The sequence below is a fragment of the Vigna umbellata genome, chromosome 1 (genome assembly GCF_029865625.1).
Source record: "Vigna umbellata cultivar VRB3 chromosome 1, Vumbellata_1.0, whole genome shotgun sequence".
Taxonomy (NCBI): Eukaryota; Viridiplantae; Streptophyta; class Magnoliopsida; order Fabales; family Fabaceae; genus Vigna; species Vigna umbellata.
The window spans coordinates 83,454,096-83,472,743 of NC_142165.1; the positions used below are offsets into that span (position 1 = coordinate 83,454,096).

At 33.6% G+C, this 18,648-nt stretch overlaps 2 protein-coding genes across 5 annotated transcripts; both read right to left on the reverse strand.

Moving 5' to 3' along the window:
• Window positions 1-455: 455 nt before the first annotated feature.
• Window positions 456-1,961, reverse strand: LOC124822565 (RING-H2 finger protein ATL29-like). The gene has a single exon (XM_047294586.2). The coding sequence runs from the start codon at window positions 1,571-1,573 to the stop codon at window positions 623-625; it is 951 nt and encodes a 316-aa protein (XP_047150542.1). The 5' UTR covers window positions 1,574-1,961; the 3' UTR covers window positions 456-622.
• A 1,369-nt stretch (window positions 1,962-3,330) lies between these two features.
• On the reverse strand, window positions 3,331-7,592 carry LOC124822557 (Zinc finger (CCCH-type) family protein). 4 transcript variants are annotated; one of them, XM_088104448.1, is made up of 4 exons: window positions 7,455-7,592; window positions 7,026-7,162; window positions 6,067-6,919; window positions 3,331-4,058 (listed from the first exon to the last, which is right to left on the reverse strand). In XM_088104448.1, exons 3-4 carry the CDS (start codon window positions 6,896-6,898, stop codon window positions 3,778-3,780), a joined length of 1,113 nt encoding a protein of 370 aa, XP_087960574.1. In that variant the 5' UTR covers window positions 6,899-6,919; window positions 7,026-7,162; window positions 7,455-7,592; the 3' UTR covers window positions 3,331-3,777. The 4 variants fall into 4 exon arrangements, 3 of the variants coding, with proteins under 3 accessions (XP_087960574.1, XP_047150531.1, XP_087960573.1); XR_015783660.1 differs by adding an exon at window positions 5,515-5,666 and having other exon boundaries at window positions 3,918-4,058; window positions 6,067-7,162; XM_047294575.2 differs by having other exon boundaries at window positions 6,067-7,162.
• Between the last annotated feature and the right edge of the window lie 11,056 nt (window positions 7,593-18,648).

The following is an 18,648-nucleotide window of genomic DNA, read 5'->3' on the forward strand; positions in this document are numbered from 1 at the left end:
ACAAATATTTTAAAATTTAATATCATACATCAAAATAATATCTATGGATCGTGATATTTTAACAAATTTTTGATAATAAATTACGTATCACTATTTTATTAGTTGGAAGACCTTAAAAACACAAGTTAGCATTTTTTTTTTCCTACCTAAAATCTTACTTGAATTCTTTATATATAAAATTATTTTTCTCAAAGGAGCCTTTTAAAAACAAAAAATATTAGAAAAGTCCTATTATTAACCTTCAATCAAGAAGTTGGTGAGTGAAAGAAATATCTAACAAGAGAGTCCAAATGTAGTTTGGAAGATTTTCTTAGCAGAAGCATGACGATTTTCAAAAGGTATAAACAAGAGTAGGATAACAGGTGTTGTTTTCCTTCATCCATGGAGGAAGTTATTTCACTGAAAAGGCTCCAACTTTGCAAAAACCAGACATCCTAGTTTTAGCCAAAGACAGAAACACATAAAAACCTTCCAACTCAGGAATATATTGCTTACCATAATGCACAGTGCCTATGTACTCTATAACAACCATTTACCTCAAACTATTGCTTTCTATCTCAAATTACATGCAGCAAAAGCTTAAAAAACAGAAGAGAAAACTCTAAATTTTAAGATGCAGTGTTTAAGGTCTCTGAGTATGAGTTGGGGAGGAGGAGCAACTGGGTGATGGGGGTTGAACAAACCCACAATTACTGCAAGGTAGAGGAGCATCAAGCTTGGTCATATCCTTAAAACTCGCACAGCTCCTCGTAGAATTATGTTTACTGTTCACTCTCAAAACATGCTCCGGCAATTTCAACGTGTACTTGTCATCGTCATTCTTTCCCTCATCATCCCCTTCCCCTCTGATCATAACTATGGAGTGCCCGGTGGAATGCGACCGTACAAACATCTGTTCCTCGTGTGCATCAACCACCTCATGTTCCTGTCCAAGACCACGACCACGTTCAGGTTCAGGTTCAGTTTGTTCCTGTTGTTGTTGTTGATCTTGGCTGTTATCACAAACATGTTCACGCCCACAATCAAGGCCTTCTTCTTCTCTCACATCAACGCGTATCTCGCCGCTGGCTGAGGAAACAACGACGTCGCCGGGTTTGAGAGGTTGGTCGTCTGGGGGAGAGTCAAGGTCTCGGCGACAAACGGGGCAGGTTTTGTGAGAGCAGAGCCAGAGGTCGATGCAGTCCTGGTGGAAGACATGGCAGCAGAGGGTCAAGAGGCGGAGCTTGCTGTCATCCTCAAACTCCACCAAACAGATGGCGCATTCCAAGCAGTACTTCTGATCCTTCCGGAGGTCCTTCACGGAGGAGTAGGGGAAGGTGGGGAAGACCTCAAGCAACGAAGGGTCAAGGCCTCTGGGAGGAGATCTATGGGGCGTCAGACGAATGATGGAACCCGAAGCGGTGCGTTGAAAGGCCCAGGTTTGGACCACGCTCGAGAAACAGTATTTGCACAGGTAAACGATGCTGAACGCCACGAAGCACACCACCAGCACACCCAGCGTGAAGGCGATCAGCGCTGGTGGGGTGTTGTACGGCGGCGCGACCGGTGCCGGGTCGTACTGCAGCGAAGACATTGCCCGGAGGAGGAGAGGGAGGGTCGGTTTCCAGTGGTTGAGTTCGCCGGAGAGTTGGTTATTCCGGGCCTTCTGTTCTTGGTCGTTTGCATGGATGAGAGAAGTTGGAGACCATGCAAGGCCGGGAAAAGAAACTTTCCGATGGTAAAGTAAGGGCTGAGATTTTTTTTTTTTTTTCTGTGAAGGTGAGATTGTGGAAGAGAAAATCTAAATGGAGAATGAATGAATGAATGGTTTTAGTTTTGTAGGAGAAGATACGCAGAGGTGATAAGAGAAGGTGGAAAGGGTTGGTTTTGAGCGAGTCCTCATGAGAAGGACGAAAGGACTAGTGTCCGAACATCATTTCCTCTTTACTTATAGACATTTTTAATTATTCACAAAATTATGTTTTCACTCATTCGAATACTCAATATATATTTAACAATATTTTCTAAATCAGAAAAAATATAGCTCCACTATTTTCTAAATTTAAAATCACTGTCTCTCTCTTCTTTTTTTTTTAATGAGTTCTTAAAAGCAGAGAATTAGAAGTCCTAGATATCCTCCGTGTGACATAAAAAAACATTTATAAAAAACGAAACCAAATCAGTTGGGACTCAATGGATCTAGAGGCCGACGTTGATTCCACAAGTAAATTCAATACAGTTTGACTTCATTGGGTCAATAAAATACCCAGTGGCCTATTGACTCCTCTGTTTTTTTGTTCCTTTGAATTTATTTATGAAATTGTATTATTACATTTTTTGCTTATGAATTTACTTTGCTATTAAAATATTTATTTTGAATATTAGTTATTTTATTACAATGATGTTTTAAAAATTGAATAATGGAATCATGTTGTCTTAAATTTTATTTATTGGTTCATATATTAATATATTTTTATAATATAAAAAGTAATTTTAGATTAAATTTATTATATATATTAATATAAAGTTCTTCAATAATTATTTCTTGTTAAAAAATTCCATTGAATAATGTTTTATACTTATTAAGTTTTTGTTATTTGATTTTGTCATCAATTAAAGTAATGTATGACTAATATTTTACATTCTTATTATTTACTTGTCTCTATATAAAATAAAAAAAAGGTTGTTAAATTTTAAACTTTTGAATATTTTTAATTAGACAATTAATAAAATAAAACTGTTTAGTAATGTTCGATTAAAAATATTCTAAATTTATAAATTAGGTTAACCAAACCATAAGAAATTCAAAGAGTCAAACTACCCAATCCATCGATTTAATATACCCACCATCGATTTTCACAACACTAGCGAGAAATATTTTGCTAGCAATAAATTCACATTAAAAGCTGTTAGGTTAACTGTCTCTATAAGATTTACTTTTTTAGAACAATTTAATATATATTTTTCATTTTGCCCTTATAAATTAATTTGTAGTTCCCCTTTCTATCTTTTAAATACATATAAAAAACAATTGCTAGAAATAAAAGATAAAATAAATTGATATTAAGTACACCATTTTACTATAAATTATAAAAATGTCTAAAGAAAACATTGATAATCTATAAAGTCATTTTGAATTATTTTCCTATAACATTATATATTTTGTAAAAGCTTGAAATATGTTTCAAAGAAAAAATACTGTAAATTATTTCATACCCCTCGTGTGAGAATCTATATCAAACACTTATTTCTCAGCAAAATATGTACACAGTCAAAAAGAGTTTGGATATCTCACACTGCATACCAGGAATTTGATTAATCTTGTTTCCAGAACTGAAATGGTCTCAAAACTGAAAACAGAAAGATAGTATGAATATGGTTTGAACTACTCAAAATTTTAGTGATTTCAATTCACAGAACTATTGTTTGGAAATTCTAAAATGGTTTTCATTACAAGTGAACAAGGCGAGGAAAACAATCCTAATGAACAAGTTCTACCTAAAATAACAACTATGCCATACTATCTGATGCAAGTACATGGAAGCTGCTGCCACATTCAGACACCAGAGAACCAGCGTATTAAGGAAGGTGAATACACCAGCAAACATAATCGTACAAGACAGTTATCCGTGAAACCAACTAAACTGTTTTTCCCGTTACAAGTTAAGGATCATAAAAGAAATTAGCTAATAAAAATATAACATGGGAATGAAAAATCATTGCGTATTCACTTTTCTTCATGGTACATAAGCCCTCATCAGTGGTTGGTTTCTTTCATCCATGACTGGGAGTGTAACTCTATTCAATGTCATCAATCCAATCACCATATATCCTACTGATTTTATCTGGACCTTTCCACTTCTGATGAGTTCTCTGCCCTGGTCTCTGAATCACAATGGAAGGCCTTTGTGAAGGGACTCCAATATGGTATACATCAGAATGGGCAACAGGAGTAACCGCAGCAACAACGTTATCAGCTGAAGCTTTTGAAGCTGCTCCCTTATTCGTGTCACAGCCAACCACTGAAACACCATCTCTGCTTTCTCCTTCCATAAGCCCCCCTCCATATCTGTGCAACTCTGTGATCACCATATCAGAGTAAGATGAGTGTGAAAATCGATACTTGTTACTACTAAACACATATCTGATAGATAATCAATTCAAGCCAACAACACACTTGTATATGTGCCAACATCCAAGAAAAAATACAAATATAAGCATTCTCAGGCAGACATTAAAATGATGGCGGATGAACATTTAGATGTAAAAATAAATAAATACAGCATGAGTAAGTGTATATTTCCAACATGTTTCTGCATTCCAATTGTATTTACTTGTACTTCTAGTCCTATATTTAAGAAACGGATGAGGACAATTTTTTTATCCTTTTTATGAGAAACATAGAACCATTTCCAAATGTTTTATTACTAATTTGTTTTTATACCTTAGTTTATTGGAGAGTCTATTAATGAGTTATGCACTCATTCCCCATAAGTGTGGATGCATTTATTGAGTTATCAACAAAAATAATCACTCCCATTGGTTCAAAAAACTTATTTCTTGAATTCTGAGAAAAATCATTGAATATAACCAAACACTTCAATCGTTTAATTCTATACATGTTTCTTGAATACATCTTAATCTCTGACATTATTAATTAAAATTAACTAACTTAACTATGTTTATTGGTTCTGATGAGTTAGGTATTTGTTTTTTTTTATACATAGAACCAGAGGTGGTATATACTAAATTACTACGTTAGTTGGATGACATATTCTACGATACCCAAATAAATTAGGACTTTGGTACAATTGTCCATGTCCAACAGTTGAATGGATTTCGGCAAACCAGAGAAAGAGGGAGTGACAGTTTCTCGACAACATTACCAAAGCCCTTAAATTTCAGAGAGAAGAATAGAATTTCTCTAATTATAACCTTCACAAGTGCTTCCAATTTTTCATGTCATATCATTTAAATTGTATAAAATCAGAAAGCAACACAATCAAAATTTATTGACATGGAAGCTATAAATGTATTTCAATACAATGTGTATGGTCCCTAAATATGCTGATGCAAGTGGAATCTAGGTTGCCAAATATAAATCATTCGTTGCATTTCTGGTTTCTCAAGCCCTAGCATAACAGTTTCTCAAGAATAGTACTATTTAGTTGGAGAGAACCCACCATTTGAGTGGTTACCTAATCAGCTTCTTCACATTTGTAAGTATGTCAACGGACAAGTATAGTTTAACAAAGTTTCATTTCTCTTAGTGTGCTTCCACTGCGTACACAGCAGTTACAAAAGTTCCATCTTACATTATTTTGCTTCAATTCCATCTACAAAGCTATATCTCTGAGAGCTACAAGGATGTAAAGCAGCACCCTTTATTCATTTTGAACCTGCTACTTAAGAACCTATGCCTTTCTGATCTCTCATTTATTTTAGTAAAAATAAACCTTAGATATTGAAGCATACAAGGCACAGAAAAAGTATCAATAATCTCAAATAAGGGAACACATAGTTAATGATAGATACTTCGGAAAAAGAGAAGGCCAAATTTCCACACTTCAAAACCCGAAAGTTCTCTCTTGCTGTAGGTTGAGTTTGTTATGCCTTTCATTGTGTAGAAGTAAAAGGAACCATGCATTTCCCTGTGCACAAGCGTGATTTTCTGACATGCAAACATGCTGGAACAAAATATTGCAAGGATTACTCCAGCTGCCACACACACTTTGATGATATGCTTGATACAACACTTGGATATCAAATTATTAATAATTGACACCAGTATTTATGGCATACTCAAAATAAGAACAGCAGGAACTATAGCTATACTAACCACATAAAATGAATAAATAAAATCCAAGATTGAATAATACATAAACACAAAGCAATCTAACATCAAGTGCCATCAACACAGATTCTATATCCAAATAACATGAATACACTTCATAATGAGAAATGACAGCAACAATCCAAAATATTTCCAATTCTAGAAGCATTTTACACAGCACACAACGATCCCTCAATTATCACTGAAAAAGGAAAAGAAGATCGTAAAAACAGCGAAAGGAAACAGGGTTGTACCTGTGGCACCATGAGCAAAATGGCATTTGTTGCCAAAGGGGCAATACCCTGTCATCTCCCATTTATTGCAAATCCTGGTTTTCCAATTAGAGGGCTTCGAATTAGCCCCATTCCCAGCAGCATTAGCACCACCACTACCACCACCACCACCACCATTTCCACTTCCACCGCCCCCACCACTACCACTGCCACCGCTTCCACCACCACCACCGCCAGCATAACCCCCCGGGCCTAAACTTATAGCAACACTCTCTCGGTTCTTTGATTGTTCATCATGAAGGAAGGTGCAACTATCCCCATAGGGACACCCTTCCTCAGTGTAAAACTTCTTACAATGCCTTCCCTTGTAGGACCTCTGCATCGTATCACCTGCAAAGGTGGAAGACCCCACAGTGGGAATCTGAAACTCCTCCCTTGGCTCTGCCATCACTGCCTTCTCCTCCTCGTGTGCTGCAACAATCTCCTGCCAATTTGGTGGCGGGCGGCGTAGCTCCTCAATGCTATGGGCAAAATTGCAGTTGGTGATGTAAGGGCAGGTCCCTGCCCTGAACTTGCAGCACAGTTTCGTCTTGAAGAACATTTTCCCTATAGCCTTTGAGCGGTTTGAGCTGCCATCCTGCGAATTCCGGGACTTTTTGCTAGGCGGCTCCGACCGTGACTCGTAATTCGAGTTCGACGGCGTCGATTCCGCGTCTCCGTTGTTGTTGTTGTTGTTCCAATACCGGTACTCATCCTCCGTTGCCCAATCGGCTTGATCGCTGGACCAGCTCTCTCCTCCTCCGCCACCGCCCGTGATTATTTGAACCACGTTCCCGTCTCGAGCGTAATCCATTGTCCCAAACGAGGCAAAACCCTAATCAGATTTTGACCTCAGAGTTCTGTCTCTGTATTGTTCGTCCTCGGAAATGGAGGTTATAGAAAATTTGAGAAAAGGGTGATTCGCAGAAACTAACACCTACCTAGGAGTGCCCCCAACACAGCTGCAGCTGAGGAAATGGAATCAACGGTTTCTTTTCTAGTTCTAACAAGACTATCTTCTTCAAGACAATCTTATCTCAAAGTATTCAAGATAATCTTGGTTATGTTCGAGACAATCCTGTTCAAGACATCTCGAAACATCAGACAGATCTTGTAGATAGGATGATGAGAAAAATACAATTGTAAGAAAAAGAAGTCTGTAACAAAGATTCACTTAATCCCTACAAAGATAGTTTAATTTATGGCACCAACTGAAACTAGATCTGTGATAACAAGAAAAATGAAAACAAAAAACTGTCATAAACCTGATACGAAGATTAGTTTGAACATTTGTAAGCAAGAAAGATTCTCAAAACAATGCAATCTAGGAAAGTGGTTCGAACTGGGATGTGTTTCAGAATTTTTGGTACCTGGTTAGAATTTCGTGTGAACCAACAGGAACTGAAGAAACTCTGTATTTTTTTTTTCTAAGGCTAAGATTGTCTCTCTAACAATGAAATGAGTTTGAGAGTTGACGACGTTGTCAGTATTCCGCTGATCAATGTTTGTCCATTCATATCTATATATATCTGGTGCTACTTATGCACATTAAATTTCAAATATTAAATAATATTATTTATGATTGTATATATCAATTAATTCTTCTGAAGATTATTATTTCTCTAGTTATGCATTGTTTCGTTACGTGTGTAATTGTTTTAGTTATCTGCATGTTCATTAAAAAATATTAGTTAATATATTCGTAAAGTAGAATAAAGATATAATCGGGAAAAGCTAGTAAATGTTATTTTTAATTTGTAAATGGAGTATTTTCTTCTACATCATCAATAAACAAAACTTTATTTTAAATATTATTTATTTTCTAATATTACTAAAAAGATTATTAAGTATTTACAAAGAATAAGGAATTTTTTGCCTCTCTTAAAAATGTATAGAAACGTAGATTCTCTTAAAAATAATATATCTAAGGGTAGAAAATTGTTTCCATGTCAAATAATATACAAGAGGACCACTCGATTTATCATATGTCAATATCTGAATTTAGGAAAAAAATAATTGAAAAAAATGAAAAATAAGACTATCTCTCATCTTTAGCATTAAAAGAGTATTCATTTAAAGGCTCTTCATTCTTATAACACTTTAATTTTTTTCTTAACATTATTGGTTGATATAAATATTTGATGATGAGAAAAGAAAGGAAAAAAATGGAGTTTAGTTGTAAAGAATAAAGTGGTTACTAATAAAAAAAACATGGAGTAGATAACCCTATTTTACACTAACATACAAAGAAAAGAGAGGAATTTCATACTAACATATAAAAGAAAAAGAGAAGAGAAGAAGGAAGTCTTCATAAAATAACAAGTCGATCCACCTATCATATTTATCTGTATATGATTGTATATTCTTAAAAATTTATAACTTAACTTCTTTTATTAGTATCTCCAATGTATGTATGTGATAACAAGTCGGTTAGAGTCGGAGTATAAATGTTTTTTATTATTTAAAAAATGCTACAACAATTTTAAAGATTTCATTTTTCTTATATCTAAACTAGGCAAAATCAAATATATTTTTATATTAGTATCCATATTTGATCTTAATTATATATTTCAACTTAAAACTTATACTTATGATTTAGATATATATAATCAAATTTAAAACATTAAAAAAATTATAGATTTCATTAAGAATATTTTTTATTTATCATAATTTTTTCTTTACTAAAAATACACTCAGTTCCATTAAATCTCATAGGTGTAATCTTCCATATTTTCACTATACTTGGTCATAGGACGTTCTTCCTACACCTCTACAATCTTGTCTTGCACTTTCAATTTTTTCTTAATATCTTGTTTACCTTTCTAATAGAGAAATGAGAATCTTTGACCATGATTTTTCTATGTCCTATTTTAAAATTTTTGAAACCCTACACCCCTATATATCTCCTCCCCACTCTCCCTCATTCTCGCACCTTCCTTGTTTCTTCGTCCTCCCTCACACCTCCCTTTTTTCTTTTCTCTTGGTTTCCCATTATATTGTGCATCTTCTCCAGTGTGCATGTGTGATGGTGGTGTTTTGTGCTCGTCTTCCTCTCGTGTCGTCTTCTTCTCTTTGTTGTGCTCAAGGTTAGTTCCACTCTTCTCTCATCACATGATGAAAGGAGAAGACCTACAACATCAACTCGTAGAGGATGCATAGAAGAAATTAATTGATGGAAGCCTCCTTGGTCTAGAACTTCAATTCCAGATGTTGGAAGCTATAGATGCAACGAATATTGTTGATATTACAACAAAATAGATGAAAATTGAAGTGGTTGAAGGTGCAAATGATGAAATATGATGTGTGTATAGTGCCTGAAGCTCATATAACCTTCCTACTAAGGAAGGAAGCTAGAGGAAAAGAAGAAGAACTCTGAATTAGAGCATACTAAAAAGCAAGCATGGCTGGAAAATCCCTTATCATTTCATTACTTGCCTCAAAAGTTTTTTACAAAGGATAAAAGCCCCTTATTTATAGGAAAGGAAAGCTTCAAATATGCACCAAATTTCCCTCCAATTTTCAAACTAAAAGCCAGCTAGAATATCACATTTTACATGTCAGATCATATAGAAAATGTGGCAAGCACAAGTGGAAGCTAACTCGATGACATTGGGTGCCCTTAGTGGTCACTAGGCGGTAGCTCTCGGCCATCTTGAGTACTAGTCCAAAAAGCTTGGTTGGCTGGTCCATGATCCTAGTGTTTTATTGGATCCATTGCTCTTGTTAGAGGTCCTTATGCTTATTCTAAAGCTTGGAGAAAAGCAAGAACGAACTTGAAAGTCTTTCTTTTACTTCCACTCCCCTAGTTCCCTAAATAGGTTTTCATATACCCTGCCTCTTGAAAAACGATTTATCCTTAAATTGAAAAGATATTTAGAGAAGCACAACTTTGACTTATTGATTTCATCCTAGATAAAAAGATGTACCTACAACAAATAGTAAATAGGAGTACTAGGATGTATCCAAATAAAAGAACAAAGAAAAAATGCCTTTTATTTTTGGAAAAAGGATTTATGAGAAGGATCATTGGCCTTTATTTCAAAATCATTTTTTTCTTCACTTTATTTTGAATGTTGCCCTTTATTGTGCAACAAAACAAAGTGGTGTTTTTTAGAAGAAGATTCAAGATGATCACCTTTGGATGATGAAAATTTTAAAAGCATTCATATCTTCCTTTCTTTTCTATCATATCCTTTGAAAGGTTGCTTCCTCAACTCTTCTTCCTTTATTTTTCTTTCCTTTTTAATTTTTATTCTTATTTTTGTCATCCTCTTTCACTTGTTGAGGTGTAAGAGGAATCAAAACTATTTTGTTTCCTTTATGAAGAAAAGTTATTTTATTGGTGTAACCATCATGAGTGGACTTATGGTCATATTGCCAAGGCCTACCAAGTAAAACATGTCCAACATCCATTGTTACAACATCACATAAAACATTTTCTTCATAGTTTCCAATGGAGATATATAGGTATGCTTACTTGTTCCTTAACTACTATCTCTTCATCATCTTTTATCCATAGCTTATAAGGCTTGGGATAAGGAGTAGCAGTTATTTTTCCATTAATCTAGAGCTACAATGAGGATCCATTATCCATAATTAATGAACAAATATTTTCAAGAACTTTGCATCTTGTGTGGAATATATTTTCCCCTTGTGATTGTTCTAACTCTACATGTTGACTTCCAAGAAGTCTTTTTACCAATAATAATACACCTTCAAAAGGTAAGGCTTCCTCCTTAGAAATGGAGGCATTAGAATGACTAGAAGAACCCTTTCTTTCACTTTTATGCTATAGGATATAAGTAGACCTTTTGTTAGGACATTCAGAAGCATAATGTCCTTTGTGACCACATCTAAAACACTTGGTCTCTTTTACCTTAACATCTTTAGAAAGTTCTTTGGAGGGATATTTTTTTTTCTTTTTCCTTATCCCTAGGTCCCTCATCTTTTGATTTGGAGGGTTCACCCTTCTTCTTGAAAACTTTCCCGGAGTAGGAAGAACTAGAGTAGTTTCTTTTAGATAAAGTCTTTCTCTTCAATTCTTGTTCTACTCTAACACACATTTGGACTGAATCATTAATGTCATTGTAAGGTAAAAGTTCTACCTTATCCCTAATGTCATAGTTTAGCCCACTTTGGAACCTAAAAATTGTGATCCTTGGCTCCTCTCTTATCCTTGCCCTTAACATGAGTAATTCCATTTTATGTATGTACTCCTCAACACGCATGTTTCTTTGTTGGAGTCTATGGAGCTTGTTCATCAACTACCTATCAAAGTAGGACGGTACATGTCTTCTCCTAATGGCTGACCTAAGCTCATTCCAATATCTTATTTGTGGTTGGTTTCAGATTCTTAAGTCTCTAATCAAAGCAGTCCACCAATACATTGCATGGCCTTGGAAGCTCAAGGTAGTCATGGATACTCTTCTTTCATCACTCAAATGGATGACATTCAAATAATTACTCAACCTTCATCTCCTACTCTAAGTACTGAAACAAAAAGAGTAACAGAATAAGGAATAACCAATGAACATGAAATAAAAGTGAAGGAGGTAAAACATGGAGTATATAGAATTTCATTTAATATTGATTGGTCAAAATTATCAATCATCAATCCCCGTTCACCAATGCACTTTGTTTTCTTTTTTAAATGAAAGAGACATATATGTTATTTTGGAGGTGCAAGACGAAATTGCATAAGTACAAAAAGAACATATCTTTGATCATTCACTTTTAACTCTTATTTCTTTAGAAAAATAAATAAAATAAGATGATTTGATTTAAAAAAATAACTATTAAGTGAATATTCTAATAATATTTGTATGTATAAAAATATTATTCATAGCTTTATTATTACAAGAAGTTTTACTAATTAAATAACTATTTAAATATTTTAATAATATTTATACATATAATTAAAACATGTGTTTTTTTTTTGTTTTTATGTTACATTGTTTAAAATATGAATTTTAAATTTGAAAGATGAAAAATAAATTTAATGATATTTAAAGACAAATTTTATTTCAAAACAATCCTATTCAACAATATTTTTTATTTTCTAGACAATATGTTCAAGACATTAAAAAAGGCAAATTTTGTTGAAAGGTATTAAAAAAGATAAATCTTATTAAAATATCAAGGTAGTATACATTGTGAAGAGAAATAAAATTATAAAAAAATAATGAGACTATGATAAAGATTCAAAAGTAAGTTTAATTTATGACCCGATGTAAAACTAGATCAGGTGTATCCAAAAATTAAAAGTGAATGGTAGAAAGATTTAGATTGGTTGAAATGGTGTCAATGTAATGTTGCCTCAACTTATTCACAATGAATTAATTGTAATAATGTATTAAAAAATAATAAAATAATTTTTAAAGGTTATATATTATTTTACAATAAGATAAGATCTTTTTTCTAAAAAGTGATTCTTTTTTAAAAAAAAATTCCCTTCACAATTGTTCTTCTTTAACTTTTCCATTTCGTGTTTCTTGGAAGTGTGTAGTGATGAATGTTGCAAAGGGTTTTGTTGACGAGCTTGCCACTTCACAGGTTTTGAACGTAGTGTATTTAGTAAAAGAGGAAAGTATAAATAGAAAAATTACATTAAAATATCATACCTTAGAAAATAAAGCCCAAGATTCCAAAAAATTAGGGCCTTGAAATAATAGCTAACAACAGGCCATTTCTTCCTGCTTCCCATAAAAGCTATAATCTCAAATTAAACCTTATTAAAGTTCTAATTAAAATTTAGGTTTAATCATGTCTCTATTTGTGCAGAATCGTCTCAAATAGGTCATCGTATTTTTTTTATCTCAATTAGGTCCTTGTTTTTGTAAAATTGAGTCAATTGGAACTTTGCCGTTAATTTCAGTGAACGACGTTAAATTTATTGTGTCGTGGCATGCTGACCAAGCAATTAATTTTGATGTGGCACACTGAGATCGCATTAGGTGGAATTTAATTATGCATTAGGTGAAATTTAATTATAAAAGATAGAATAAAGTATTGTCATCTTCCTTGTGTGTCCTCTTCCTGTTAGGGTTTTTGAAGTTATAGTGATTTCAAGCATGGTACGAACTTTGATCTGAGAGTGGAGAGGGTCCCACCGCTTCCGAACAACACAAACACAAAGATCATTTATTTGTTTACCGACAACAATCAATGATGTTTCAACCATGAGTCAGAGTCCAGAAGAGTTGATTTCCCATTGCAGCGGTGCTTCCTAAAGGTGAGACCTTTATGTTTCCATCGACTTCTGTATACCTCTTTGCATGGTGTAGGACCCACTTGTAGGCCTCGTCCTTGCAATCCTGAACCGGGTTGAGTAATTCCCTGTCGTGAAGCGGAATGTAGCTAGATATTTTCACCAGTTCGGGGAGGTCCCGGTACTCGCAGTGGACCTCCTGGTCGAGGGTTGGGAGGTGGAAGAAAAGGGAGAGGGCAATGGCGGTGGATGGGAGGAAGATGCAGGGGGAGGCGTTGAATTGGACGACAACGTCGAAGGACCAACTACATCATTTCGTCTCAAAGGACCAATGTCAAGAGAAGGAAAATTAACAAGAACATGTTTTTCGGCAAGAGATGCAAAAATCAAAACATACCTACTTACCTAGTGTCATCAATATACTGAAAAATTTTCATCTGGCTGATGACATTTTTTTCACTCTTAAATTCCTCAACAACACTCTATGATCCTTGAGTCAACAACCCTTGAAATTAATCTGAGAGTTTTGGAATCTGGAGCCCATAGATTTCCACTAGTTGCCTCTTCTGTCATCTTGCAAATGTAAAACACAAAGAGAAAAAGAAGAAAAAGAGAGGTTGAATTAGAAATCCTAAAACTAGTCATGAAACAAATCAAAGGGTGACCATTGATCAAAATGACAAATCAAAATCTCACTAATGAATAAAAGAATTAGACATACAGTTCTATAGGGGTGACATTTGTTAGAGCTAATCTAGTAGTTTTGATTTTCTCCTTGAGGAAGAAAGAATCTTGCTTTTTGAATTCATGGAACAAAGGTGTGAAACTGCAGCAATACTAATACCTTAACAAAAAAAATCAATTTAAACTGTATCGTGATTTATGAAAACAAAGTATGAGTGACTTTTGTGCTTGGACTTTGCATACGAAAATTTAATTCATTTTTGCACATCACGCTTTGTCAAGTTGTAGTTACCCTAGTTTTTTATTTTTTTTTCCAGTATTTGAAATTACAAATTGCATATTCACCAGAATGCCCTAAATCATATTCATTCAAAGAGTCTAAGTTCCTTTCATCTGGACCTCTTGCTTTACCAAATTCATCTTCCCATGGTAGGAATCAGAATTCCTAAGTTCATCAGCTACAAGAACATCGAACCCATGCGATGATTCTTTAAGAAACTCATCAATGTCCTTGCCACTGTGGAAATTGAGGGCTGCGAGTGTGTGGTTGACGGAGAGAGAGTGGAAGGCTTGATGGAGGGAAGGGAGGGAGCAAAGAACGACGTAGCACCACGCGCCCCCAAATTTCTTTCATTTAAAAATTACAAACCCCTCGTCACTAATATCCTGATTGCCACATCAGAATTAATTGTTTGGTCAACATGCCACGACACAATAAATTTAACGCCGTCCACTGAAAATTAACGTCAAAGTTCTAATTGACTCAATTTTACAAAAACAGATATCTAATTGAGATAAAAAAAATACGAGAACATATTTGAGACAATTATGCACAAATAGGAACATCACAAATAATTAAATCTAAAATTTATGCACGTCCTTATTTTTATTATTTTTCGAATTGGGTATTTTGTAAAATATTTTCAGATTCATCTTAATTAGGAAAATATAACAAACTAAATTTCGAATTAGGTGTTGCAAAAAATATTTTCGAATTTGAAAATAACTTTTAAAATATTTGTTATATTTTTTTTATATTCTGAAAATATTGTTCAATGTATTTTTATATTTAAAAATATCTTTCAAAACAATAATTTTAGAATATTAAAATAATTTTTTAAGAAAACCCAATCTAAAATGTATTTAAAGAAAGAAATAGATACGAACGGACGTGACGGAATGGAAAAAGGGAGAGGTAGAGTAACACAGGGTATGCATAGGGAAGAAGGTGCAGTCGAAAATGGGAATTGTAAATTAGGGTTAGGGTTTTGACAGTCTACTTAAATTACTTTGACCGGTCTGATAGTCGTGCCATACAAAATTTAATATTAAGTGTAATATAGAAATATTATAATAATAATATACTAATCAATACAAATATATTGAATTGTTTCTCATAATCTAAACAAAACTAATGTTTTCATAATGGATCTTTTTAGTATAAAATATTATTAAGTAAAGTATCTTTTACTTTTCAAAATAAATTGATATATTTTTAATCCTCAAATTTTAAATGAATTTAATTTTTCTTACAATTTTGAAATTAATTTTTATTCTTTAAAATTGAAAATTGCAATGTCTTATAGATGATGATTTTAAATAATGAGACTTAATTATTTTAATATTAAAATTTTAATGTATAAATAAAATTTTTATTAACGAGTTTCATTATTTAGAAACACATTGTTTTTCTAAAATTATTTCTCTAAGAGTTATTACCATTTTTCTAAGTTTTTTAATCTCTTGTTTATTTGTTTTAAGATCAAAGACAACCGCTTGAGTGACCCCTAGACAAGATCTTCAAGTCTACGTGATCAAACTTTGCAAAAGACTAAGTTAGTTTTTACTATTTTATCTAGTTGTGCGTTTCTCCATGTGTAGTTCTTGCTTGCATTTTATAAGACTCTTTGTTGATCAATGGTCTTAACGATATGTCTTGATCATGTTTCTATCGTTTGTAGGAGGAGATAGAGTTCATTGAGCTATTTGTGTCGTTCTAGGATCCTTAGAGTTGTTTGATCCTCTAACTAGTAAGGGAAGCTAAAAACTTTGTTTTTAAGTTTTTGATACTATGAGAATTATGCTTGCATGTTTGGTTGTCTGAGATTGAAAGAACTGTTGATATTGTTAGTTAAATTGCTACTGAAATATGTTTGTGTAGTATGGTTGAGTATGCCTGATTTTGTTGCAATTAGTGTTGAGTTGAGGGATTGAGGACCTGCCCATTTGAGCAAATTCGTATTCACTTTGACACTAAAATGTGTTTTTGAACCAAACACTGACATATGAATACCAATTTGGTCATCTAAATAGGTTCTTGGTTCCCTAAATCACAAATTTGAATGTGTAAGTTTCTGACATGGCACTAAGCGAAGTTGGTGTGGCACTGAGCGAAGCTTGATTGTGCAAGTGTAGAAGCAATTTTGCTTCAAACCGCTAAGCATCCATTCTCACCGTTGAGCACCCATTTTTTCAAATAGTATGGTGCTGAGCGGTGAGAGGGAACCATTGAATGCCTCTTTCCACTGCAAGTCTGTAACCTTTTTCCTCATAATTCATTGAGTCAATCTAGGTTTACTAAGCAAGATAATTTGCGAGAGCTCTAGCGCTCAACGCTAGAACTGACACTCAATGCTCTCTTTTGTGAGGGGTTTGTGTTGAGCGTCAGTTTGTGTGCCAATGTGGATTTTTGTGATATTCTAATCTTTGGTTTGTTTGAAGTGGATTATTATGGATTTTATGTATGTGTATTGTGGATTTGTGATGTCTCATAGAGTATAACACGGTTCTGTGTATGAATGATGTATGTTGTGAAAGGAATTTCAAGAAGAAGTTTTTTGTAATGGTTTGGATAGTGTATGTATTGATCTAAGAATTCAATATTGGGAGTTATCCTGATGCTCTAATAACCATACAATTTCAAATGGAGAAAGATGAAGTAAGTGCTGAAAGAAGCAAAAGGTTCTAGTCTAGGTGTTTTACATTAGCCTAAAGCGTTAACGAACTAACCTTGTGTATGATAGGGTGAAAGGGTATCCAGATGGTCAAATCTAGAAAGAGTGATATTATGTCTTAGGATTTGTTAATATAACTTTGTATATACATTAATACCTATAATTGGTCTTCTATATTTATTTGTGGCTTAATTACCTACTTAGTCCCCATGTTCAGAGGTAATTTGCTGTTTAGTACCCAGTTTTAAAAATGTAGGCATTTGATACCTATGTTTTGAAATTTGTATCAATTGAATCCTACCCACTTAACGCCGTTATAAATCTAACGTTTTTTCTGACTGTGTATGTGATTTGTGGACGAGCGGTTATGGACGAGCGTTCGCTTCGTTGGACGAGCGTCCTCTTCTGCCTGACTGGGCGTTCGCTTCGCTGGACGAGCGTCCTCTTCTGCCTGACTGGGCGTTCGCTTCGCTGGACGAGCGTCCTCTTCTGCCTCGCTGGACGAGCGTCCTCTTCGCTGGACGAGCGTCCTCGTCGCTCGTCCACAAACGCTCGTCCACAAATCACATACACAGTCAGAAAAACGTTAGATTTATAACGGCGTTAAGTGGGTAGGATTCAATTGATACAAATTTCAAAACATAGGTATCAAATGCCTACATTTTTAAAACCGGGTACTAAACAGCAAATTACCTCCGAACATGGGGACTAAGTAGGTAATTAAGCCTTTATTTGTTTGTGTGTTTGTTTTTTTGTTGGCAATGATCACATTAACCATTTGAGCATATATATATATATATATATATATATATATATATATATATATATATATATATATAAATTTCTATTTCATTTACAATTTTTTCTTTTTATTATATAGTATTTATTAAAAAAAATGAAATACTAAAGAAAAAACTGTAAATGAAAGTTTTTGTCTCACATATATTAATTGCTGGAAAAATGTCGTACACATTGATATGAAAAGAAACTATTTGATATGTGAAGACATAATTGAATGTAAATTTCTATTATTTCTATAAGATTCTATCTAATCTTATAGAAATAATAGAAATTTATGGAAAAAAATATGTTTCATTTTTATTTCAAAAAAACTTGTTTGGTGGAACTTGAAATTGGTATTAAGGCCTTTCTGAGTAAAGAAAAAGCATAGCCTTGTTTTTAGTTCACAGACAAGAAGATTGAATTGGTAAAATTCAGAAATTCTTAGGGAATGAGTCTAAACGAAAAAAGTCTTAAAAAGAAAAATAAATTGTAATTGTTCGAAATATCACACACACACGCACGCACACATGCCCACATGCACCCACCCACCCACACCCACGCACATGCCCACACACAAGTTGATGTCTTAGTTTTAAAAGAGACCCACATTTTTAGTACTTTACCTCTTATTTTATTAAAACAACATATTAACTAAAAACACTTGAATGAAAAACTAAAAGGTGATGTCTTAGAATATAAATGTTATTTTTTTTATAAAAAGCGTTAAATGACTTAATTGTTACATTTTAACAGTTTCTAGAAAGTATATTGTGACTAAATTATAAATGTCTTATAAAATTATAAAAATTCTATTTTGGTAAAAATATGGTTTTAATGTAAAAATAAATAAAAATAGTTATAAATGTATAATTAAATTTATTAACTTATTATATTCAAATATTATTTTAATACAAATATAAATATTGTGATAAAAAT